The following is a 26,804-nucleotide window of genomic DNA, read 5'->3' as shown; positions in this document are numbered from 1 at the left end:
AGAATAAAGTTGAGAGTAAATTTAAAACGATAAAGTATTAACTGTTATTTATTCGTATACTTTTTATTATACTGTCATGAGATAGAAGTTTATATGTATACATTATGTGTATAGATAGAGTATAAAAGTGACAGAGGAATGAAAAGCAACCGCTGGGGGAAAGCTTTAGTTTAACGAGAATCAACTCCACTAAAATGATACTCTAAATATTATTTTTTGTTATACAAATACCATCCCATTGCGCAATGATGATGATAATAATAATAATAATAATAATAACAGGAGCAATAATAATAATAATAAACAAGTATTGTTAGCGCAAATAGAGTAATTAGCTTTGTATATTTTTATTGATGAGTAAATAAAGATTGTGAAAATGTTAATTGGTGCTTCATTCCTTTTTATTGCGCTTCTGGTGATAAGGTTAATAATAAAAGGATACGTTAAATTTTATGAGATGGAGAAATAACTTTCTAGGAGCTATAAGAAATTTTATAGCCTTAAATAAAAATCGAGGAATTCTTAGACATAAATTATGTTCGAAAAGTATTCTAAAATTTTAAAAATAGATTTTTTAGACTCCTAAAAGCATTCTAGAAGCTACTGGATTTTTTAATTAAATATTGGAATCCTCTAGAACTCTAAAAAAAATTTTTTAGACCTTAGGGAAGATTCTAGGAGCTTCTAGATTTTTTATTGACCTTCTAGAGGCATGTAGAACCTCCTAAAAAATTCCCTAGACCTTTAGGAGCATACTAGGAGCTTCTAAATTTTTAACAACGCCTCTAGAACCTCCTAGAAAATTTCTTTGACCTTCGGGAGCATTTTAGGTGCCTCTAGATTCTTTAATTGACCATTTAAATTATCTACAACCTTCAAAAAAAATTTTTTAGACCTTCAAGAACATTCTAGGAGTTCCGAAATTTTTTACAAAGCCTCTAGAACCTCCTAGAAAATTTCTTTGACCTTCAGGAGCATTTTAGGTGCTCCTAGATTATTTAACTAACTATTAAAATTATCTAGAACCTTCAAAAAAAAATTTTTAGACCTTTAGGAGCATTCTAGAAACTCTTAGAATTTTTACTGACTTCCTAGAAGCCTATAGAGCTTTAATAAATTTTTTATAGACTTTCAGGAGTATTCTAGAAGCTCCCAAATTTTTTTACAAGGCCTCTAGAACATTCTTTAATATTTTTTAGGCCTTTAGAAGCATTCTAAAAGCTCTATCGTTTCTAAAACACCAATAAAATTCATAACTTTTCCAGTGATTGGTATTCTAAGTAATGGACCACAAATCGAAGCAATAATAATAATCCAACCGCGAGAAAAATAATAAAAACAATAACAATAACAGTAAAAAGTAAGTTTAAGCAGAAACGTGCCAGATGGCACGGACTGTTAAGCTATCACCATATTGGCAAATAGTAAATATTGTTCCACCTAATTGTACGCCGCGTGCAGACACAGACGCCGATTTACACTCACTACCTTTTGCACTAGCTTCTCTCTCCCTTTTGACCGGTACCCACGTACTCAACTACATACATTTAATGGTAAAATCCAATTTCCATTCTCTCAAATAATGTCATTCTATTTCCACAATCTATTCATCTATATCTATAACATATACCACTAATATTAACTACATATAGCTTATACTGGATTTTATGCACCGACGGATTCCAATTATTGACGAATAATTTAGACCTCGTCTTACTTTTTTATATCTATCGATTATATTTTTTTTTTCTGTGTCGCATGTCTAACGGCACTAAATTTAAACCCGCTGGCACAATCCAGTTGTAAATTTACTAGATTTACTCAGCATATAAATATAACCTACAAATTGCTGATTGACATACACAAAAAAAAAAATTTTTATGATTTACCGATTTTAACTTTCACCTGCCTGGAATTCCATTTATTTCCCCTGGATTTTATTCGTGCTACGATACTGAAAAAAATGACTCCTCGCAAAAACAAATCGGTCGATTAGTTACCGAGATATCGAGAGTTAAAGATTTCAGGCGGCTTATGACATCACATCCGGTCCATTTGACCCACGACCGATTTACTCGAGTAACGGCTTTTTGGATTCGGGATAGAATAAGGGTTAATAAAATAAACTTTGGTCCAATTAAATCGGTCGATTAGTTTCCGAGTTGTAGCTAAAAATATAAATTGAATTAAAGGTAGCAGGTTCGAATCTCGGAAAAGTATATTTTTTTTTTTTTCTAAGTAAATTGAGCCTTTAAAGTAATTTTTATAAACTTTAAATAAAATTTAAAATATTTGAAGCATAAAAAAATCCAATTAATCTAGATCTGAGGAAAAATGGTTAAAGAAGGTAAATTTAAGGATTTTTTGTGTTCATTTCCGAGATAAAAGAAACGTCTCGTGAGAAATCAGGACGAAATTCTTATTTCGTAAGATATATTTATGAAAAAAAAAAAAAAAAAAAAAATAGTCTTATCCAGTTTCTCATCCGGAAGTGTAGCGCGTTTGTAATCGTTCTTTCTCTCATTCTACGTTCCCCATGAACTTTGCTGTTTCGGTAGTGCCTGGAATACACGACAAAGTACAAACTTACGGGCGTATATAAAGCGACAATTGTGTCAAAGGACTAGAGAAATTGTTGTCAGTAGTATATCCGTGTGTATAGTTCCTAGTAGCGGAATGAAATCAGTGACTCTTGAAATTGCTTTTATACTATCTTGTCTTTGTTATTACTATTACCTTTATTATTATTATTATTATTATTGTTATTATTATTATTATTATTATTATTATTATTATTATTATTATTATTATTATTATTATTATTATTATTATTATTATTATTATTATTATTATTATTACCATTATTCTCACTACATACCATCGCCTTTTCATATAAACTCATTGTCTACTAGCTCTATTCAGCTAAAGCAGCTTATTATCATCATTTATTACCACTAAAAGACTATTCCCCCGGTTATGACATTTTCACCCGGCCCATCTTACCCCGCTGCGGAATTTCAGCTCCGGACAAACTTTATCTTCAAGGGACATCGATTTGGATCAAAAGTAGCCTTGGACGAACTAAATTCGTCGATAAGTTTCCGAGATATCGCAATTTTGGACTTAGCAAACTTTAATTAGAAAAGAATAGGGATCGATTCCAGGTCAGGTAATTTTTTTTTTTTTTTTTTTAAATAGAGACTTTTAAAAACTTATTTTTCAATGTTTATTTATATTACAACAGCAATTACTCTATTTGCACAGTGAATTATTCAAATATTCGTGAAAAGCGACACGATAAATATTCGTCTAGTAAATGATTATTATCACTGCGCATTATTTGCTCGATAAAATTAACAATAACACGGTTTGTTGTTGTAATCATGAATGTACTTGCACTTACCCATATATTTATTTACACATATATATATATAAAGACAATATTCATGTACAATTTAATATGTCAACGAGTTGTGAATACCCGGAAACATTGATAATTCAAATGAAAATAATATATATGTATATATATATGAATAATATAAATGGTGTAGGTTAATACACCGATCAAGCAATAAACTCTCTCGATAACGCGGGCGAACTGAAATTGAGAGCCAGCCTAGGTGGTATTGGTCGGGTGGTAGGTTGCCGTGGCCCTGATACCCCAGTTGTTCATATATATATATACTTACCCGCAGAGTATTTCGGTCCGGAATAGGTTCATATCCACAATCCAATGGGATTTCCAGCCAATTGTCCTGGAATCTTCTGTATTCACAGCTTGGTAAACCTGTTAGTTTAAACCGTCACGATAAAATATCATCAAAAGATCACGTGATCATGTGATCCTGTTATTGGATGCTCCACTAACTGTATTTACCACTACATGTATTACTTGCGCTTAAACGGCAAAAAAAAACTTGAAAAATTCGACTTTTTCTTCTGTGCCAGACCGGCCCATCTTACCCCGCTGAGAGATACGAGCTCCGGACAAAGTGAATCTTCAAGGTACAGCAATTGGGATAAAAAGTAGCCTAGGACCAATTAAATCGATCGATTAGTTTCTGAGATATTGCAATTTGAAAATGTAATGAGGAGGATCCGAGATCGATCCCAGCTTAGATGTTTTTTTTTTTTTTTTTTTTTTTTATGACTTATTATCTTTGAATCCAGTGCCGAAAAAAATAAGGTGTTTACTCCGGAAGAGTGTGCACTCAACGTGATTGGAGCGGCAGAGCGTAAGAATTTTATAAAAAATTTCACGCTGTTTTATTACTGTCGGTTTCAAATCTTTTATTTTTTTTTTTTTTTTTTTTTTTAGCTGGGTACACTTTAATACAAGCATCCAGCGCATGTAAATATGCTTTAATCTTCAAGTGAGTTGATGGGGAACAATAAAGCGTTGTAAAATGTGATTGAGTTACGGGAGAGGTGCGGATTGTGAGAGTTAGGAGTAGAATTAAAGAGTGGGGAAAGATTCGGAGCAGCAAGAGTGGAAGGGGAGACAAAGTTTGCTGGTGTTGAGTCGATCGATTGATAACACTCATGGGGAATGAATAATTCACGGATTTATATTTACTTTTAGAGTAGGAAGGTGCTGCTGATAAATATGCTTATTCAAAATTACTCCAAAATTTATTTATTGGACTTTAAATGATTAATCACCCGATATAATTGTCAATTATTAAATAAGAATTACGGAAGCGTTGCCCTGAAGCTGCAAAAAAGAGGTATCAATTCTAGTTCCAGCTGATAGCTTAGCAGCAGCGTTGGCGACGTAGACGGTCATATTTTTGGGGATATTCATGAAAGTAGCAACATCAGCGTGCATTGAATGGTTGTAAAGATTTACCACCAGGACAACAGGATTCTGATTGGGCAGGCGTCTGGCGATTCCGAGGAAATACTCGTAGATGACAGTGACCACGGTGGTTCCAGTCTTGACAATAGGATTTTGCTTCAAGGCGACCAACTTCTTGGTGATGGAGTAGGAAGAATTGGCCAAGGTCTTTTCAGTGGCGAGATTTAGAGTCTTGTAGTTAGAATTGATGGGCAGCCAGGTCTTGTTTCCGGTGGAGAATCCAGCGTTTTTGGTAGCGTCCCACTGGAAGGGAGTCCTGGCGGGGTCCCTGGAAGTGAGGTTGTACCTGCTGGGTCCAGCATTGCAGCCCGCTGGATCAATGGTTTCCTTCCAGGACATGGGCCGATCAATCATCCCCAATTCGTCGCCGTTGTAGATGATGGCGACTCCAGGAAGAACCGCGGTGATCATGGTGATCTGGTCGGCTCGGTGTGAGCCAAATCTGGAGGCGACTCTGGAGTTGTCGTGGTTACCAGTGACCCAATTGGGAGTGGACCCAGGAGGAACCAGGTTGATGAAGCGGTCGATGGCGCGCTTGTAGTCCAGAGGCTTGGAGGGGCTGGTGATGTTCCGGAGGAAAATGAAGTTGAAGGGGATGTTGGAGCCGTATTGGAAGTACTTGGCGGTGAAAGCTGGAGTGGTGTAGGCTTCGGTTAGGAGGAGCTTGCGGGTGCCGTTGTAGGAGTCGATAAGCTGGCGCCAAGATGAAACTAGTTGGTAGATCTCGTTTTGGTCTGAGGTGTAGATGTGCCGGAGAGTCCTGGGATCAGTATCAGCTAGCCCGGTCTTGGGGATCTTGGGTTCGTCGAGGAACCTGGAGTCTTCAACTAGGAAGTTGATGGCGTCGACGCGAAACCCGTCCACGCCGAGGTTCAGCCAGAAGCGAAAGACGTTCTTCATCTCTTCTTGAAGAGCTGAGCTACGATAGTTGAGGTCTGGCTGGCCGACGGTGAATTGGTGGTAGTAGTACTGCTTCCGTTGGTTGCTCCATTCCCAAGCTGAACCCTGGAACTCGCTCAGCCAATTGTTGGGTGGCTGACGCGTGCCGTTGACCATCTTGGCGTCCCGCCAGATGTAGTACTCGTCGTAGGGCTTGACCTTCTGGACGCTCTTGAGGAACCACGGGTGCTTGTCTGAGCTGTGGTTTGGAACAAAGTCCAGGATTACTTTCAGCTTTAGCGCCTTTGCTCTTGCGACGAGACGCGTAAAATCAGCCAGCGTTCCGAAGGTTGGATCCACTGCTGTGAAGTTCGAGATGTCGTATCCAAAGTCTACCATTGGGCTGGCGTAGATCGGTGACAGCCAGACTGCGCTGACCCCCAAGTCTGCTAGATGATCCAGCTTGGAGGTGATCCCATTCAGATCTCCGACTCCGTCCCCGTTGCTGTCCTTGAAGCTCCGGGGGTAGACCTGGTAGATGAAGGTGTCTCTCCACCATTCACCACTTGTGGAACCATTCTGGGCTGACGCGGGCTCGGGACACCCCAGTGACAAGATTAACGACACGATCACTAGTCCTAGCATTTTAGAAACTATCTCAGAAGCCTTGGTCATTCTCCTTTTATCTGGCTGGTATCTTCAACCAACACCAAGATCCATTTCTTGATAACAGTATTTTTTCTGGACTGATGATAGTGAGAAAATTCCAGGTGCTATCTAACCCATCAAGTTGTTTCTACTAATGCGGGAGATTAACCGAGATAAACAGTAAATATTGTTCTCGTGGATACGTTGTTTGCGCAGTTGCCTCAATGAAAAAATATCGATTCGCTTTAGTTCCAACGGACGTTTCTTTATTCGCAGTAACACGGAAGGGCTTTAACCAGCTTACATGCATCTGCTTTCTCGGAAATTGTTTTGTTACTCTATCAAGAGGGTTTGAGCAAACTTTCAAAAGAACAGGGGCAAACTGAACTATCACCAGGATCATAATCTTTAAATTGAAAAGTTGATCCATGTCTGTCCTCAACCTGGATGATGGATTTACAACTTACCTGGTTGGAATATCTTGATCTTGATCTTGAATGTCATCAAGGGACCATTCATCGAATTTGTCACCAAATCCCTCGAGCAGCTATCAACGGCACTAGTCACCCATGAAAGTCGCTCGGCAAAATCGAGTCAATGTTGACAAGCGATAACGTTTTTTTTTTTCGCATGTTCAATTATCTGTGGAAACTTTTGATAATAAAATAATGTTTACTGTCCTTTCGATATTTATGTTGGTTATAAATTCAGCCAGAGTGCTTTGTTTATAAATTCAATCAGCCTCCCATGTGTTTTGCCGGGCAGATATTAACAAAAAACTTAAAATTTTTAATTTTTTCTCTGACCCGAACCGGCCCATCTTACCCCGCTGAGAGATCCAGGCTCCGGACAAAGTATATCTGACATAGAAAGTCATTTGAATTAAAAGTAACCTTGAACCAACCAAATCCGTCGATTAGTTTCTAAGATATCGCAATTTGAAAAATGACCAAATTTAATTATGAGAATCCGGGATCGATCCCAGCTTAGAGTTATTTATTTATTTATTTTTTTTTTTTTCATTAAAAAAAATTCTAGAGCAGATTTTTCAGCAGGCATCTAACGTGGTATATGTAAAATAACTTTAACATGTAAAAATGAGCAACTACAAGCATAAAAAAATTTTTATTAATTTAAACTTTTAACACAGCGTCATTGATTATTCAATTAAAACACCGTACAATTATTTTGCCACCACTGATAATTTAACTGGTGCGTTGAATGGGCTAAAAAAAAAAAAAGAAATTCAAAGATAAATTTTTAATTATCACAGCAGCCTACAAATTTCCAATTAAAATTAATTAAAAAATAAATTGAAGGGTATTATTATTTCAGTAACGGTGAAATTACTTGCTCAACTGCACTTGGTTATTATTTTAATCAGATAACACAGATAATAACGGGCTGTTGGTGAATTATTTTTCAAAAATTAACGAAAACAACCGCCCCAAATCCACCAATCGTTAAGTCCGTTAAATCAGCGGCTGAATTTACTGAGATATTGGCCAATGAATTAGCAGCATAGACCGTCATTTTATCAGGAGCATTGATAAAAGCAGCGATATCATGACGTGCTGCTGTTTTGTGGACATTCATCAGTAAAACAGCAACCTGATTCTGCAAACGACGGACAATAGCCACACGGAAAGTTTATGACAACAACTTCGGTGGTACCATTTCTGATAACGGGGAACTGCTTTAAACCGATGACCTTCTTCATAACAGCGTAGTGAGAGTAGGTCTGGTTCTTTTGATTGGCGAGGTTGAGAGTCTTGTAGTTGGAATTGACTGGTAGCCAAGTACTGTTGCTGCTGGAGAAGCCAGCGCTGGTGGAGTTGTCCCACTGAAAGGGCGTCCTCGATGGATCCCGTGACTTGAGCCTATACAGAGCGCCAGCGTTGATCCCCGCTGGGTCCAGAGTCTCGTTGAAGGTCATGGCTCGTTCAACCATGCCGATTTCATCGCCGTTGTAGATGACACCGACTCCGGGCAGCACCCCGGCCATCATGTTGATGTGGTCGATCCAGGCCTCGTAGAGCTTGGAGCCAATGCGGTGATTGTCGTGGTTCCCAGTTACCCAATTGGGAGTCGCTCCAGCGGGGAGCTCGTTGAAGTAGTCGTTGAGGATTCTCTTGAACCCCAAAGCTCCAGAACTCTTCCAGATGTTGCGAATCAGGTGGAAGTTGAAGGGGATGTTGGATCCGTCCTGATAGAACTTCATGGTGAAGTACGGGGTGGTGTAGGCCTCGGTGATGATCAGCTTACGGGTTCCGTTGAGAGAATCCAGAAACTTCCGCCAGGTTTGAAGAATTTCGTAGGATTGGTCACGGTCCGCTGTGTAGACGTGATTCAGGGAATCAGGATCACCAGCTGGGAGGAAGGGAGCTTTCCAGCTCTTGGGTTCATCAAGGAATCGAGAATCCTCCACCAAGTAATTGGCTGCGGAGACGCGGAACCCATCTGCGCCGAGGTTAACCCAAAAGCGGAGGATGTTCTTCATTTCATATTGAAGAGCTGAGCTGGAGTAGTTGAAGTCTGGCTGGCTTCTGGTGAATTGGTGGTAGTAGTACTGCTTCCGTTGGTTGTTCCATTCCCAAGCTGAGCCCTGGAACGAGCTCAGCCAGTTGTTGGGTGGCTGACGCGTGTCGTTGACCATCTTGGTGTCCCGCCAGATGTAGTACTCGTCGTAGGGCTTGACCTTCTGGACGCTCTTGAGGAACCACGGGTGCTTGTCTGAGCTGTGGTTTGGAACAAAGTCCAGGATTACTTTCAGCTTTAGCGCCTTTGCTCTTGCGACGAGACGCGTAAAATCAGCCAGCGTTCCGAAGGTTGGATCCACTGCTGTGAAGTTCGAGATGTCGTATCCGAAGTCTACCATTGGGCTGGCGTAGATCGGTGATAGCCAGACTGCGCTGACCCCCAAGTCTGCTAGATGATCCAGCTTGGAGGTGATCCCATTCAGGTCTCCGACTCCGTCCCCGTTGCTGTCCTTGAAGCTCCGGGGGTAGACCTGGTAAATGAAGGTGTCTCTCCACCATTCACCACTTGTGGAACCATTCTGGGCTGACGCGGGCTCAGGACATCCCAGTGATAAGATTAACGACACGATCACCAGTTCTAGCATCTTGGAAACTGTCTCAGAAGCCTTGGTCACTCTCCTTTTATCTGGCTGGTATCTTCAACCAACACCAAGATCCGTTCCTTGATAACAGTATTTGTAATTCTCTAATCTACGGAAAATTCTGTGTTTCTATAAAAAATTTATCTAATTAGATTTCACCTTTTAATGCGAACTTTACCTGGTTAATTATTATTCTAGGTATTTATAGAAGATAAAGTTCATTCTTCCGAGGGTGAACGCTCGAGAATATTAACTCTAGCAACAATGCTGTCTCAACTGTCACTCCTAATTACTAACTCGAGAGACATAACCACGCGCCCTAAAATAAAAACAAAGAAACCAACTTGATCCGATTAATCCAAACCTCATGTAGGTGCCTTATATCATACGTTACAAATAATCAGACTCATATAACTATTATTATGATAATCTAGCTAATAAATCTCTAAAGGATGTCAACTCTTTAATTAATCTAGAATTTTTTTAACAGCTTTTCTTCAGAAACAAAATAAATCAATTTCATTTCAATAGCACAATTCTTTATTCAAATTTTCATTACATACATCCAACTATCGATTACTTGAGAATAATAGAAGCCGCAGCGGGTAGATTGAGAGCTGCAGTATTAACACGAGACCCGGGTGTAATCTTGGATCCAACAGAAGCTACGTAAACAGTCATAACTTCAGGAATGTTCAGCCAGCTAGTGGCGTCGACCTTCAGCTGCTTGTTGGTGAAGTTGATCAGCAAGACGACTGTCCTTGAGAAATCCAGCCGCCTGACCACTCCTAAGGCATCATTTCCAATGACCACCAACTGGGTGGATCCAGTCCTTATGATCTGGTTCTTCTTCAGCAGCACCAGCTGCTTGGTGAGTCCGTAGTGCGACGTACTGACTCCCTTCTGCGCAGCCAGATTCAGTGTCTTGTAATTCGGATGAACTGGCAGCCAAGTTTTGTTGCCAGTAGTGAATCCAGCGTTATTGGTAGCATCCCACTGGAAGGGAGTCCGCTCAGAGTCTCTGGAAGTGACGTTGTATCTGCTAGGTCCTGCGTTGCATCCAGCAGGATCAACGGTCTCCGCCCAGGTAAGTTGTTTGTCGATCATCCCGATCTCATCTCCGTTGTAAAGAACACCAACTCCTGGAAGGACAGCTGCTAGCATGGGAATCTGGTTGGCCCGCTGCTCGCCGTACCTTGAACCAGATCTGTGACTGTCATGGTTACCAACCACCCAGTTGGCTTGCTGACCACTGGGGATGCTGTTCAGGTAGCGATCAATCACCCGCTTTAAGTCTAAAGGCGTGGACCAGTTACCCAGCTGGTTGATGAACATGAAGTTGAAGGGGACGTTGGATCCGTAGGTGTAGTACTTCATCGTCAAGGGTAAGCTGGTCCAAGCTTCTGTCAATATGATTTTCTTGGTCCCGTTGCTGGAATCCAAAACCTGTCTCCAGGACTTTAAGATGTCGTAGGTCTCGCCTTGGTCCGCGGTGTAGATGTGCTGAAGAGTGCCGGGATCAGTGTCTGGAAGACCAGTGTTGGGGATCTTGGGCTCGTCGAGGAACCTGGAGTCTTCAATCAGATTTGGGATGGTGTCAATTCGAATCCCGTCGACGCCAAGCTTCAGCCAGAAGCGCAAGACGTTCTTCATCTCTTCTTGAAGAGCTGAGCTTCTGTAGTTGAGGTCAGGTTGTCCTGCGGCGAACTGGTGGAGGTAATACTGCTTCCTGACGTCGCTCCAGGTCCAAGCAGAACCCTGGAAGGCGCTCAGCCAGTTGTTGGGCGGCTTACGTGTTCCGTTAACCATCTTGGCATCCCGCCAGACGTAGTATTCGTCGTAGGGCTTGACCTTCTGGACGCTCTTTGGAAACCAGGCGTGCTTGTCCGAAGAATGGTTAGGAACAAAGTCTAGGACTACCTTCAAATTCAAACTCTTGGCCTTGTTCACCAGTTTTGAGAAGTCACCAAGTGTTCCGAAGATACTGTCGATGTTGGTGAAGTTCGCGATGTCGTATCCAAAGTCCACCATTGGGCTGGTGTAGATTGGCGACAGCCAGAGCGCGCTCACTCCCAAGTCTCCTAGATGATCCAGCTTGGAGGTGATTCCATTTAGGTCTCCAATTCCGTCGCCATTGCTGTCTTTGAAACTTCGTGGGTAGATCTGATAGACAAAGGTGTCTCGCCACCATTCCCCAGAATTTTGGGCCAGCGAATCGCTGGCGATCAGCAGGAATAGAACTAACACGCGACGCATCTCGGCTAGTACTGGCTATCATCAAAACTGTCGAGAGTTTAAATTGTTGATAAAAAAAAAATGATGATAGCATTAACCTTGTGGAATTCCAATATTCAAATCTTGGAAGTAAATCTTATCTTAGATTATTCTTCTATCAGTTAAAAATTCAATCATCAGGTGATTACATTTTTGCCATAAATTTTTTACTGATAGCAAAGCAAGATAAGGATTACGATAAAAAAAGAATATCAGTTTGCAATAACAAGATTTATTAAACGAATCTACAGAAAAATAACTTAGCAACTAATAAAGAATAACGGAAACAGCGCCAGGAAGATTGAAGTTGGAGGTGTTGACCTTGGAGCCAGTCTTGATATTGGATCCAACACTAGCAGCGTAGACCGTCAAGTTGGTAGGGATGTTCAACCAAGCAGCAGCATCAATGGTAACATTGGTCGTCTTGAAGTTGACCATCAGGACAACTGGGTTGTTGTTGGGTAGTCTTCTAACGACGCTGAGGACGTCTTCAGTGGCTAGGACGACTTCAGTCTCTCCCTTCTTGACAACGTCCTTGGCCTTCAAGGCAACCAGACGCTTGAAGATTCCGTAGTGAGAGTCAGGGTCGTTCTGCTGATTGGCTAAGTTAAGGGTCTTGTAGTTGGGGTTGACTGGCAGCCAGGTGCTGTTGCTGCTGGAGAACCCAGCGCTGGTGGAGTTGTCCCACTGGAAGGGAGTCCTTTCAGGATCTCTGGTGACGCTGAGGTAGCGATCGGGGCCTGCTAAGCAAGCTTGGGGATCAACGGTGTCTGCCCAGGAGATGTTGGCGCCAATCATACCGATCTCATCGCCATTGAAGATAACGCCAACACCTGGCAGGACAGCAGCAAGCATCGTCAGCTGATCAGCACGTTGAGGACCGAAGCGGTTGGCGACTCGCTGGTTGTCGTGGTTGTCTACCACCCAATTGGCGACGTAGTCACCCTCGGGGATGTTGTTCAGCCAGCCGTCGATGCTTCGCTTGAAATCCAAAGCTAAGGACTTGTTGTTCAGCCCGGTGACGAACATGAAGTTGAAGGGAACGTTGGCGCCGTACTTGTAGTACTTGACGGTAAGAGGAAGCGTGGTGTAGGCTTCAGTCATGATGATAAACTTCCGCTGATTACCTCCAACAGCGTCAAGCTTGTTCCTCCAGGACTGGAGCAAGTCGTAGCCTTCAGGCTGATTCTGGGTGTAGATGTGGTCCAAGGTTGCTGGATCGTCAGAAGGCTTGCCGGTGTTGGGGATGAACGGTTCATCACGGAACTGAGAATCCTCGTACATGAAGATCATCGAGTCGATTCTGAAGCCATCAGCGCCATTGTTTGCCCAGAACACCAAAGCGTCTTCCATTTCTTTTCTCAAGTCTGCGTTACGGAAGTTCAGGTCCGGCTGCTTGTCCAGGAACTGGTGGAGGTAGTACTGCTGTCTGATGTCGTTCCAGGTCCAGGCTGACCCCAAGAAGATACTCAGCCAGTTGTTGGGTGGCTGACGCGTTCCGTTGACGATCTTGGCGTCTCGCCAGATGTAGTAGTCGTCGTAAGGCTTGATACGGTTGATGGATTTGTTGAACCAAGGGTGCTCGTCTGAGGAATGGTTAGGTACCCAGTCGAGGATCACCTTGAGACCTCGTTTGTGCGCTGCTGCTGTTACGTTCTTGAAGTCTGATAGGCTTCCGAAGAGTGGGTCGATGTCGGTAAAGTTCGAGATGTCGTAACCGTAATCAGCCATGGGGGATTTGAAGATTGGAGAGAACCACAGGGCGCTGACATTCATGTCAGCGAAGTGGTCGATTTTTTCTAGGACACCGTTCAAGTCTCCAATCCCGTCGCCGTTGCTGTCCTTGAAGCTTCGTGGGTAGATCTGGTAGATGAAGGTGTCTCGCCACCATTCGGTAGCTGTTGAATTGACTGATGATGAATTGTAGGATTGGGTTTGATTGGTAACTTGTGGTCTAGGCGGTCTATGTGGGCCATGTGGTCCTTTTGGTCCAGGCGGCCCATGTGGTCCATGTGGTCCACGTGGCCCAGCTACCGCAATAGCAAACAAGGAAATGAGAACTAGTTCACGTAACATTTCGAACTATCGACTAACCGACTCCGTGAGCATTATATACCCGCAAGTGTGATAAGCATTGTTATTTCCTTCAATACTAAAAGCAGAACTGTGACAAGTGGTTGCATTATTTATCTATTCTGCAAACTCAATTATTGACAGCCCGCCTATCTTTTCATCAATTCCTTTTTGTTATGCACCAGACGGTACGCTTCCTTTCATATTTTATCAAAACTATAGACAATGAGAACAATCATTAATAATTCCTCAAAGTGCTGTTTAATTCCTGACGCTAATATGATAATTATGATCTGATCCCTAACACTTAGTCTAGACGTCAAGAAATTCAAGCTAAAACGAAAAGAACAACTTATTAATTTAAAAATCTTTATTATTCTCAAGTACATTAATAAATAATAAAATATATTAATAAGGCATAAGAACAATGGAGCCGTAAGCAGGCATCTCCAAAGCCGTAATCTTAACAACATCCCAGCTGAAGGTCTTCCAGTCCCGATTGGTCACCAGGATCCTCATGTTCTCCGGGATGTTCATCCAAGCAGCGGCATCTAGCTTCATCGGCTTGCTATCAAAATTAATCACCATAGCATAGATTCTCCCTGGACCAATTGGGCGCCTGACGACGCCCAGAGCCTTGTCGCCGATCACCACCGTCTCAGTCGTCGAGTTGACCAACCTTCCAGACCTCTTCAACGCCATCATCTTGATGAAGATCGAAAAGTGTGACCTAAAATCGTTCTGCTCGCTGGCCAGGTTGATGCTCTGGTAATTAGGATTGACTCTAAGCCAAGTAGTCTTGTTGCTGGAAAATCCAGCGCTGGTAGAATTGTCCCACTGCATCGGAGTCCTAGCCGGATCTCTGGAAGTTATATTGTACTTCTGAGGTCCCGCATTGCATCCAACCGGATCGACAGTTTCCTTATACGACAACCAGGTGTCGTCCATCCCAATTTCGTTTCCGTAGTACATAACCCCAACTCCAGGAAGCATAGCCGTCAGCATAACAAACTGATCCTTCCTAGCGCCACCGAATCTAGTATTAACTCTGTTGTTGTCGTGATTGTCAATCACCCAATTGGCCTCCTGCCCACTGGGTAGGTAGTTCATCCAAGAATCAATTGCCTTTTTGAAATCCAGCGGCGTTGACTTGTTGTTCAACGTTCCAAGGAACATAAAGTTAAAAGCGACATCAGATCCAGCGCGATAGTACCGCATGGAATTCTCCAGCTGCTCGCCATGTCCAGTGTAACTTTCAGTCATCAGGATCTTCTTGTCCCCGGGCTGATTATCCAGGACTTTCCTCCAGCTGGCGACCAAATCATAAGTCTCGTTCTGGTTGCGAGTGTAGATGTGGTTCAGGGAGTTCCAATTGTCCGCAGGGTATCCAGAGTTAGGAATCACTGGCTCATCCAGCATCCTGGAGTCTTCATAAGCGTGGATGATCGCGTCCACCCGGAACCCATCAATTCCGCGATTCGTCCAAAAAACAAGGACGTCTTCCATTTCCTTTCTGAGCGCGGCGTTGCGGTAGTTAAGGTCCGGCTGCTGGGGGGTGAACTGCCGGAAGTAATACTGCTTCCTGACGTCATTCCAGGTCCAGGCCGAGCCATGAAACACGCTCAGCCAGTTATTGGGTGGCTGACGGGTTCCGTTAACCATTTTGGCGTCCTTCCAGATGTAGTACTCGTCGTAGGGCTTGATCTTCTGAACGGACTTCTGGAACCACGGGTGCTTGTCCGAGCTGTGGTTTGGAACAAAGTCAAGGATGACCTTGAGGTCCCTCTGGTGGGCGGCCTTGATCAAGTCTTCCATGTCGTGGAGATTTCCGAAGACTGGGTCGATGTTAGTGAAGTTTGAGATGTCGTAGCCGAAATCTACCATCGGGCTCTCGCACACTGGAGAAATCCAGAAACCTGAGATCCCTAATCTAGCCAGGTGGTCCATTTTTGATGTGATCCCTTTCAGGTCCCCCACTCCGTCCCCGTTGCTGTCCTTGAAGCTCCGTGGATAGATTTGGTAGATAAACGAGTTCTCCCACCATTTTGTTGGCTCCTGGGCGGAGACTACGGTTAGTATTAAGAATAGCAGCCACATTGTTGATTGCTGGAGACTCTTGACGCCAACCCGTCTTATAGTTAGATTGCTGATAAAAATTCTAGATTAGATTTGATTTATCAGCTATTCTAGGTATGGGAAGTGTTTTTAAATCAAATTACTGTTTTAAACTACTTTTAAAGTTTTCGAAGAAAATTTTCATGTCTATTATTCTGGCAAATTGTATTTATTCATGTGTAATATGTGAAGATTGATGAGGGGTGGGGCGAGAGGGGAGGGCTGGAGGCGCAATCAAATAGAGATGGATTTTCGTATAATCAATTTTAAATACAATGAGTTAAACACACATCATTCAGTGATCAAATATACAATAGAACTCGCTGAATAGGAGAGTGATGGAATTTTATCCCAGTTGTAATTAATATGCTTTGAAGATTGATAATTGATTTTTTTTCGCTACGAGCTTCAAGGGGAATTTATTTATTAACAGGTTGAACAGGATCAATTGTGTTTCTTTATTTGGGTGATTATTCTTTTATTCATTCCAGAGATACGCTATTGCTTTCTTTATTCATGGATATTCTTTTGAAATTGGTTCTGTTTTTGAACTTCCTGCAGAGAAAATTTTAATTTTTCAAAAAATGAGGAATTATTGGCTCCCCCCGCCCCAACCCCCATTTTGGAAAAAGCTCATAACTTTTGAACGACTTGACCGATTTCATCGCGGTTGGCTCTGTGCGAAAGATCTTGACCAAACGAAGATTTTGAGTACAATTTGGAGCGATTTGGGCAAGTCAATTGTGAGAAATTTCCAAAAAACTAAAAAAAAAAATTTTTTTTTTGGTTTTTTTCGAAATAACTTCAAAACGGCTTTATCGATCTTTTCTAAATACATACCAGCTCTTAACATAAAAAAACCACGTCGATCGCCGCCAGCCCGGTCAAAATCGGTTGATTCGTTCGTGAGTTATCGTTAACGAAAAAAAACCCAAAAAAATGTTTTTTCAAAATTTTTTTGAAATTCCTCGTACGATTTATTCAAAATTTTTACTGCTTTAGAAGGCTGAAAAACTGCGTCGAATGTAACTAACCGCGTCAAAATCGGTTTATTCATTAAAAAGTTATTGCGGTTTAAATTAATTTTGATTTTTGTTTTTTAGTGGCGAGAAATTAAAAAATTTTTAATTTAAATTATTGATTAATTTTTTGAAATAAAACTACATCTAGTGTGTCATTTTAACTAATAAAATTATATTTTCGGGTATGGAGAATAAATAATTACTTATCTGTCACTTTTTAATTGAATTATTTATTTCTGGTGAGGAAAATTTAGAATTATTTAACAAATTATTAAAGTGACATCCGTTGGTTTAAATTAATTAAAAAATAGAACAGGACGTTATCAATATTACAATTAATTTTTAAAAGTTGGAATTTAAACGAGTATATATATATTTATATTGACATGACAGTAAGCGGATATAATTGGTAATGTCATAGATGATTCTTGTAAGTCATGAGTAATAGTAATAATAATGATAAACTGAGTGTTGTATAAGATAATATTGATAGTTGCCAAGATAATAATAAGAATAATAACAGAGTGACATTTGCCAGTTGAAATAAAATATTTTTAAATCGGAGGTATACAACACTCTTATTGTGGATGTGTAATTAATTGATAACGTCACACTTGTTATTTCTTGACGCGAAGACATTGTTATTATTGTGATCATTAATTACTTTTATTATGTAAGAATAATAAACAGGAAATGTTTTTTCAAGATATTTATTATCATTATGATTAATAATAACAATAATAATTATAATAACTAGCACTATGTGACTGCCTTTTGTGAACTATAAATAAATAAAATTTTGTTTTTTTATATAATGAATTTTATTAAATTGCATTGTACTTTTTTAAATATTGACATTTTTTAAGATATAAGCTCATCCTTGCATTATACTCATCAAGAGCTTTCATTTGAGTACCCACATGCATTTTTTTTTATATATTTTTTATATATACATATATATAATATATATAAATATATAAAATATATGAAAAATCAATGTGGGTATTCAAATGAAAGGTCTTAATGAGTGTAATGTCAGGATGAGCTTATATCTTTAAAAATGTCAATATTTTTCAAGATACAAGGTAATTTCTTAATTACTGACATTTTTGAAGATATAAGCTCACTCTGACATTACACTCATCGAGACCTTTTATTTGAGTACCCACATGCATTTTTCATATATTTTTCATATATTACATATATATAATATATATAAATATATAAAATATATGAAAAATTGATGTGGGTACTCAAATGAAAGTTCTTGATGAGTGTAATGTCAGGATGAGCTTATTTTTGTAAAAATCTCATTTTTTTTACGAGAAAAAAAATTATTTCTTAATAATTCATCCTAGAAACAAAATTTTTCATATTCTCTCAATAATATCGATAATAAAAATTCAAAATGTCAATTAAACATTTATCGAACTTACAATATCCTAAATTAGTCTTTTATTCAATAATTCATCTGACCAGATTGAGGATAAAATGTGATAAAATGCATCTGAATAATTAACCAACGTCCGCTAGCAAAGTAGTAATATATATTATATAATTGGATAGATAATTAACAAATCTGGTAATTCGATTAGTCTCAATTAAATAAACATTAAATCCTTGATAGCTATTATCGCATCTGAGGTGTCAATTGTAGATAGTATCACCAGGTGATTGTGAATTTAATTTAGATATCGGTTTATCGATAACAGAAACATTACATTACCTGTACGCCGGGGAATTATTTCTATATCCTCTTACAATAAAATCCTTGAGATATTTGTTATCAATTATCAATAATACACTCAATAAAATATTAAAACAATTTTATTTATTTAAACAACAATAACAATAACAATAATCAAAATTTTATAAACCCACAAAATTCCATACCCCAAAAATTTCCGTTAAAAAACCTTTAATGGAGGACAACAGTAGCTTCAGCTGGTAAGTAAACCTCCGTAGTATCCATGATAACCCCAGAAGGAATTCCAGCGCCAACACTTGCCTGAAAAACACTTAAATTCTTCGGAATATTCATCCAAGTCCTAGCGTCAACAACGACAGTTTCATTTTTAAAGTTGGCAAGTAATACGACGGGATTTCCAGCAGCGACTCTTCTGACGACACCAAGGACATCTTCAGTGACCAAAATAACCTCAACACTTCCAGTAACAACAACAGAATTCCTCTTGAGCTGGACCATCTTCTTAAAAACCTTGTAGTGACTAATTTCTTCAGTTTTCTGGTTCTCCAAATTGAGCTGTTCAAAATTATCATTAACCGGGAGCCAAGTTTGATTGGCCTTGGAGAATCCAGCGTTTACTTGGTTGCTCCATTGAAAAGGAGTGCGTTCAGGATCCCTGGACTTGATTGCAAACCTTTCCTGTCCAGCATTGCAACCAGCAGGATCAACAGTCTCCTCCCAGGTCATCTGGCGGCCCTGCATTCCGATTTCGTCGCCATAGTAGGCAATGCCAACGCCAGGAAGGACGGCAGTGAGCATGATCAGGAAGTCAGCCCTGGCTGGTCCGAATCTGTCAGCGACTCGGGGGTTGTCGTGGTTGCCAATGACCCAGTTGGCCACCTGGCCTTTGGGGACCATGGCTAGCCAAGCGTCGATGGCTCTCTTGAATTGCATTGTCGTGGAATCCATGTTGAGCTTTTCAATGAAGGCAAAGTTCATCGGAATATCACTGCCTGATTCGTAGAAGCGCTTCATGCTCTCGAGATCAACGTAGGCTTCAGTGAGGACCAATTTGGCTTCCTTGTCCTTCTTGTGGGAGTCGATGATCTTCCTCCAGGCCTTGAGGACGTCGAAAGTCCCGTCCAAGTCCTTGGAGTAGATGTGCTCCAGGCTTTCGTAGTCGTCTTCGGAAACTAGGGGGCTTTTGGGGCTCAGCGGCTCGTCCTGGAACAGCGGGTCCTCCAGCAGGTAGTTCACCGCGTCCATTCTGAAGCCGTCCACTCCGTGGTCCAGCCAAAAGGTCAGCACCTTCTCCATTTCTGATTTGACAGCAGGATTCGTGTAATTGAGGTCTGGCTGGGCTTTCGCGAACTGGTGCAGGTAGTACTGCTGTCTGGTGGGGTTCCACTCCCAAGCGGAGCCTCCGAAGACACTCAGCCAATTGTTAGGCGGCTCGTAGCTCCCGTTTACCAACTTTCCGTCCAGCCAGACGTAGTAGTCGTCGAAGGGCTTGATTTTATTCACGCTGTTGATGAACCACGGGTGCTGATCTGACGAATGGTTCGGCACAAAGTCCAGCAAGACCTTCAGCCCCAGAGATTTCGCCTTCGTCGTTAGGTTGCTGAAGTCTTCCAACGTTCCGAAAATCGGGTCCACGTTCGTGAAGTTTGAGATGTCGTATCCGAAATCTGCCATCGGGCTCGAGTAAATTGGCGAGATCCAAATCGCTGATACGTTCAAGTCCTTCAGGTGCTCTAATTTCGACGTGATTCCTGGAAGGTCGCCCGTTCCGTCGTCGTCAGAGTCCATAAAACTCCGTGGGTATATCTGGTAGATTATCGAGTTGTTCCACCATTGCTTTGGTGTTTTTGAGGTTAGGGTGAATGTCACCACGCAACCAATTATTAGCAGCGCTGAGAACAGAGACATTATTGTGAAGATCAGTTTCGTCGACATTGTGTATTTATATGGACGGTTTTAAAAATACTGAGGTGTTATCTGAAAATTACTTGAGAAATTTTAATTAAACTCCTTTACGTAAGATAGACCTTGGCCTGGTTAGTGGTGGAGGTATTTTTGTCGTCGCGGTTTCGCTGTGGTGGTTACGCTGATTTGATTGATTATCATTATTATTATAAGGATAGATTTAGATTTTATTTTATTTTATGGCGACATTATAGTATTTTGATGGAAACGATGTTCCGGTGCTGAAGATATAAGTAGAATCGTTTTGTCAACTTCAAAAAAATAAGATTTATTTTTTGTATAATTATTTTTTAATTAATTGTTTTTTAAATAAGAAAAATATTTCGTTAAAAAAAATTAATTATTGTGTATATTTCATAAAAAAAGATATTTTTGGATTTAAAACTAAAAATGCCAAAATTTGTATTTTTTAATTTTGCCGCGTGGTGGCGCCATTTCAAAATTCTAATAACATCACTAGCCTCAAAGATTCTAAAATATTTAATTTAATATATTTAATAAGACAGCTGCATCTCTTTATTTTGAAAACGGACAGCGCCATAATTATTGTTTCTAAATTTTGCCATACGGTGGCGCCACTTCATTATTCTAGTGACTTCAGTAGCATTAAAAATTCTAAAATACATTTGATATAACGAGTGTATCTTTTTGTTTTAAAAATTGACAGCACCAAAATTATTTTTTATTAATTTTGCCGTTAGATGGCGCCACTTTTAATGACGTCACAAATTACCCGGGAAATTTAAATTAAAAAAATATTTTCAGTAATTTTTATTAAATTAAAAGCACAGAAGGTTAAACTAAAGATAAATTTATAAAAATTGCAACTAAAAACAGTAATGCACTAAATTTAAATAGTTTTACAGAGTAATGCAATTTAATAATAATAATAAGCTAATAATTAAATATAATAACAATGATAAGAGTAATTACGGACGATAATAAAAAGGCTAACATCAAGTTTTCATTATGATTAATGGATAAATATTATAAGCACGCAAACAATTCATGGTTTACACGCCTGCAAAATAGAGGACACGCTGAAGAGGCATTTACTTACTCAAGAAGTTTATGATAAATAATTTATTGCAACAATAAGTTTATCAAATCTGATAAAAATTCATCACTTAGCATTTGACATTAAATTATTTCGAGGGAATTAATAATTGCAAATGTATTTTATTTAAATTTTTCTCTTTGAATTATTCGAGAGAAATATTCTTGTAAAATTCCCAGTTGAATCTTTAAATAACGAGGTGATTTATGAAAATTTATTTTACATTATTATTATTCGCCATTTTTTTTTTTTTTTCCTTTTTGTGGAAAATAAAAAGACCTGACAGAGTAGAGTATGTGTAATATTTGATCCGTGTGTGTTTGACTTGAGATGAGTGTCAGTGGCGGCTGACAGCGGTATGAAATGTTTCGGAAAAATAAAACAAAGTCCAGTTGAGTTAACTATTGAACCCTGTGGAGCCTCTGGCCTGGAGTCTGGAGATGAGAGTGCGACAATAAACTCCGCTGTAAATAAAACGTGGATGGTTTATGTCAGAATTATTTACGCAATTTTTTTTTAGACAACATCCAACTTCTTTCGATTAAAACTTTATTTTTTATGATTTTAGTGAGTTTTTTAATGGCCCAACTTACCCCGGATTCTTAAAAATCTTCGGAGAGTATTAAGGGGACTAAAATAAAGAATTTGAGCTTTGGTTGACGAAAATCGGGAGATAATATCTGGAATTATGGTCAGTTTTTATAAAAAATTAATTTTTTTTTTTCTATGACCATCTTACCCCGGGTGCTCAGAATCGCCTGAAATTTTGCAAGGACCTTCGGGCAGTTAATATAAGTTTATTTACAATGTTGCGTCGAAATCCGCCAAGTAGTTTCTGAGATCTCGCCATTTAAAATTTTTATTATTAAACTTATGAGTCACGGGTTCAAATCTCGGCAAAATTTTTTTTTTTTTTTTTTTTTTTTTTTTTCATTTCCAGAATACTTTCTATTTATATTTATATTTCTCCATAAAAATCCTCGTCCATGAAAAAAGTTTGAAACTAATATCCGAAAAAAACTAGCTGAAGAGTCCTTAAGTTGGTGACGGACATGACATGAATACATCCAGTACCCAGTACTCAAGGTATCTTCTGTACAGAGTGCAGAGTGTGGAGCCAAAAGTACACACAGGAAACTCATTAAAAGCATGTTAGTGCTTAGAGAGCCGGTGTGGAGTGATCGTCGAGTATCGGGTAAAATTTATCGTAGCGTACTCGCTACCCGCGATATTTACAAGGAAACTACCAGTGCGGATATTACTGCTTGTACGCCGAGTTATTGATGTTCTCACTAAATATTTATGCTTTAACTCCTTCGTCCTCTTTTTTATTATTTTATTATTTTTTATCTTTAGGAACTTATCTAGTCGTGGAAAATTATTTTATTTATTTATTTTATTGTCAGTGTAAATAAATTGTTTTTCAATTTAAATCTGTTTATCAATTTATTGGTTTTAGATAAGTATAATTATATCTAGATCAGGAATTATTGGAAAAATCTATTTATTTATTTAGTTAACTCTAGAACAAAAATTATCTATAAATTTTTTAGTGAGGTGTTAAATATTCAATTTAAAGATAAATTATAAAGTAGCTTTTAATTAATTAAATACTCCTAATGAAACAAGATCTGAAGACAGTTGATTTTATAAATTCATTAATTTAATTGCATTTAGTAAAAAAATTTTAATTCAATTATTTTTTTTTAATTTATTAATTGTAATTTGAATTAAATTTTTTAACAAAAAACTTGAATAATTTATTTTTGAATTGAAATTTTACAAAAATTTTCAATTAATTAGAACTTTTAATTTTTATATAATAAAAAAATTTCCGTGACTTGTAAAATATAAATAAATAAAATTTTGGTTTTTTAAATAATGACTTTTATTAAATTGCATTGTACTTTCTTAAATATTGACATTTTTTAGGATATAAGCTCATCCTTGCATTATACTCATCAAGAACTTTCATTTGAGTACCCACATGCATTTTTTTTATATTTTTCATATTTACATATATATAATATATATAAATATATAAAATATATGAAAAATTGATGTGGGTACTCAAATGAAAGGTCTCGATGAGTATATCATCGGGATGAGCTTATATCTTAAAAAATGTCAATAGTTTTCAAGATACAAGGTCATTTCTTAATGATGTATCCTAAAGACGAAATTTTTATTATTCTCTTCATAATATCGACAATTAAAAATATTAATCACAAAAAATCTGTAATTATTTATAAAAATTTTATTGAAAAAAAAAAAAAAAAAATATAATTATTTTTTAGTTTTATTTTTATAAAACTTTAAAAGTTATTTTTCAATTCAACTACTTTAGGATTCTGCATATAAATCACACCAGGACGCTTTGGGATCACGAATAAATCATACTTTTCACGCTTGCCTTTCCTTTGTCGGTCTAAGTGAGCTTTTTAAAAAAAAAAAAAAAAAAAAAAAAAAGACTAAAAATACCCCGAAGAATATGCTTTGTTTGTCTATTTAAATCTCTGAACTTCAGATAAAACACCGGGGCTTTTTTTTTATAAATCCTTTCTTTTAGTCCGGACACGTTTGACCGTATGAATATATATTGATAATAATTACAAAATAAAAAATTTTTTTTTTTAATTTAAAATAGACCCAAGTAATCAAGCTTTCGAATGACACCTGGAGAATTCGCTTAAAAAATAGCCAAAGCCGTCTAAAAAAAAATTTCTAAAAAAAAAAAAAGCGTAATATTCCAGTCACGCTGAAGGCTTAATTAATTTTTTTTTTATTTATATTTAATTAAATATGTTAATGAGCCGGAGCAGATGCATGCGTGTGCAGAGAGAGTTACATGTCGGTGTAATAAATATAAATAATATATATAAAAGAGCGGAGTTACAATAATAATAATGAAAAATAATAAAAAGGTAGGAAGGAAGAAAGAATTAAAGAAATGAGGGTGAATGTTTTTTTTTTTTTTTTTTTTTTTCAGGTGGAAGCCAGTGGCCCATTTTAATTACAACTTCACTTATCCACGCTCCTTTTTATTCTTTGTTTAAGTTTTATTTTTTTTTTACTTGGTTTAGACGTATACAAAAACTCCGTGATAAATAACTTTTTATTTTCTTAAAAATTATTTTCTTTTACTAATTAATTTACTTTTGTTCATTCTTTAGAAGGATAAGTCTATTATTTTATTATTAATTTTACAGTGTGGTCTATTAAAAAAAAAAAAAAAAAAAAAAACTTTACCGAGATTCGAACCCGCAACTCATAAGTTTAATAATAAAAATTAAAAATGGCGAGATCTCAGAAACTACTCAGCCGATTTCGACGCAACTTTGTAAATAAACTTATATTAACTGCCCTAAGGTCCTTGCAAAATTTCAGGCGATTCTGAGCACCCGGGGTAAGATGGTCATAGAAAAAAAAATTAATTTTTTATAAAAACTGACCATAATTCCGAATATTATCTTCCGATTTTCGCCAACCAAAGCTCAAATTCTTCATTTTAACCCCCTCAATACTCTCTGAAGTTTTTTAAGGATCCGGGGTAAGTTGGGTCACTAAAAAACTCACTAAAATCACAAAAAACAACTATAAAATAGCAGTTTCCGATATGTTTTTCGTAATTTAATTTCTAAAGAAAAATACAAAAGGTAGTAATTAAATAAATAATTTTATATTCAAAACTCGTAACTTTTAAAGTTTCTGGTCAAGCATCAGTAGTTAGTATACGTAATTTAATTTTATGAGTTAGAAGGGGTTTTATTATTATATAAGAGACTCTGTGAAGAATAAAAAGAACTTTAGGTAAAACTTTTTGTTACGTGACAGCGTTCTCTAAATTGTGTGATTTAATTGGCAAGAAAGTGAGGAGAAGTGGATGGTAGTGGGGGGAAAACGGAAATTATCACTCGAAATTTGGCTTTTTTTTTTTTTTTAGAGTATCATTATCGGTATAAGTACGAGTGTATACAAAATATAAAGTCTTGAAACTTTTAACGAGAATCTATAAGGGCTTCTACTTGCGCTTCAACTATCGATTTCACTTTTACTTTAATATTTATTTCGAAAAATTATTGGATTTGTCTTTAATAATAATAATAATAATAATAATAATAATAATAATAATAATAATAATAATAATAATAATAATAAAACTATGTAAATATCTTTGATTAAAGCATCTGGTTATTTGTTCGGTTAAGTAATAAAATATTTTATTTTTAATTAAAGAACCATAAAATCCCAATATTTATGTCCTCGAACAAATTGCACACCCCAAAAATCAACTTGAAAGAACAAAAAAAAATTACAAGACATTTTTAAATAAAATAAGACATCGTGGCAATGAAAAGACAGTTATAAGATGATAAAAGAGCCCTTACATGCTAGTAAAAAAAATATCTTGCCATTCCAAATTTCCACTAAACTGACAAGCCAGACATAAACGATAACAATACTCCCGGTAGTTTCCGACTTTTAATTCAATCGGATGACAGTGAAATGAATGATAAAGTTTTGAATAAAATGTCCCCGGCTGCGTTTACGAAATAAGCGAGTATTAAAATAAAGTTTTCGACGAGTTTCATTTAAACTTCTTCCCTAGGACAATTGTCATATTCATCTTGGAATTAATTCGCGCTCACTGATCTGAATTTTCAAGTTTTCACTCATTAATTTTCTCTGAGTAAAATTTATTATAAAATGAACAGTGAAAGTCAATTGTGAATAAAATTCCGCGTAAAATGAGTACCCACACGCCCTAATCCGTCGGATGTGGTCATATATGATCACATGACGTCATGTGACTAGATATGACGTCGTATGATCAGATACGACGTCATGTGACCAAATATTTGACCTGTAAGAGAACATAGTCGTGTTGGTACTCGTTTTAAAGGTCTTGAAGAGCTCTTTCACTTGACCTGAACAATTTCGAGGTGAAAAAATATCCCACCAGCTATTTTACTGAAATAGATACAATCAATTAAATTGGAAAATTGGCAATCAACTTTTTCGATATTCAATTAAACTAAAAATGAATAATAATAGTATCCTTATTTTTTATAGTTTCCCTTCTG

The 26,804-nt window shown here is 37.9% G+C and overlaps 3 protein-coding genes and 4 pseudogenes across 3 annotated transcripts in view; 1 reads left to right on the top strand and 6 right to left on the bottom strand.

Annotated features, from left to right (window-relative positions):
* Positions 1-26,804, top strand: part of LOC141537360 (uncharacterized) — a 45,801-nt gene that overhangs the window by 8,360 nt on the left and 10,637 nt on the right. The window lies entirely within an intron of this gene.
* Positions 4,621-7,341, bottom strand: LOC141537367 (alpha-glucosidase-like). Its single transcript, XM_074258330.1, has one exon. The coding sequence runs from the start codon at positions 6,410-6,412 to the stop codon at positions 4,682-4,684; it is 1,731 nt and encodes a 576-aa protein (XP_074114431.1). The 5' UTR covers positions 6,413-7,341; the 3' UTR covers positions 4,621-4,681.
* LOC141537369 (salivary alpha-glucosidase-like) lies at positions 7,492-10,015 on the bottom strand. The gene is given in 2 exon segments (XM_074258331.1): positions 7,492-8,032; positions 8,034-10,015. Coding segments are annotated over 2 exon segments (1,701 nt in total). The 5' UTR covers positions 9,510-10,015; the 3' UTR covers positions 7,492-7,807.
* On the bottom strand, positions 10,024-11,783 carry LOC141537371 (alpha-glucosidase pseudogene; annotated as a pseudogene).
* LOC141537366 (alpha-glucosidase pseudogene) lies at positions 11,997-13,878 on the bottom strand (annotated as a pseudogene).
* On the bottom strand, positions 14,206-15,965 carry LOC141537370 (alpha-glucosidase pseudogene; annotated as a pseudogene).
* On the bottom strand, positions 18,800-20,648 carry LOC141537368 (alpha-glucosidase pseudogene; annotated as a pseudogene).

The sequence above is a fragment of the Cotesia typhae genome, unplaced genomic scaffold, assembly GCF_013202065.1.
Source record: "Cotesia typhae breed Kobodo isofemale line unplaced genomic scaffold, CoteBio_Ctyphae scaffold_91, whole genome shotgun sequence".
NCBI lineage: Eukaryota > Metazoa > Arthropoda > Insecta > Hymenoptera > Braconidae > Cotesia > Cotesia typhae.
Note: the sequence above shows the minus strand (reverse complement) of the source record. Positions and strands in the feature narration are given on the sequence as shown.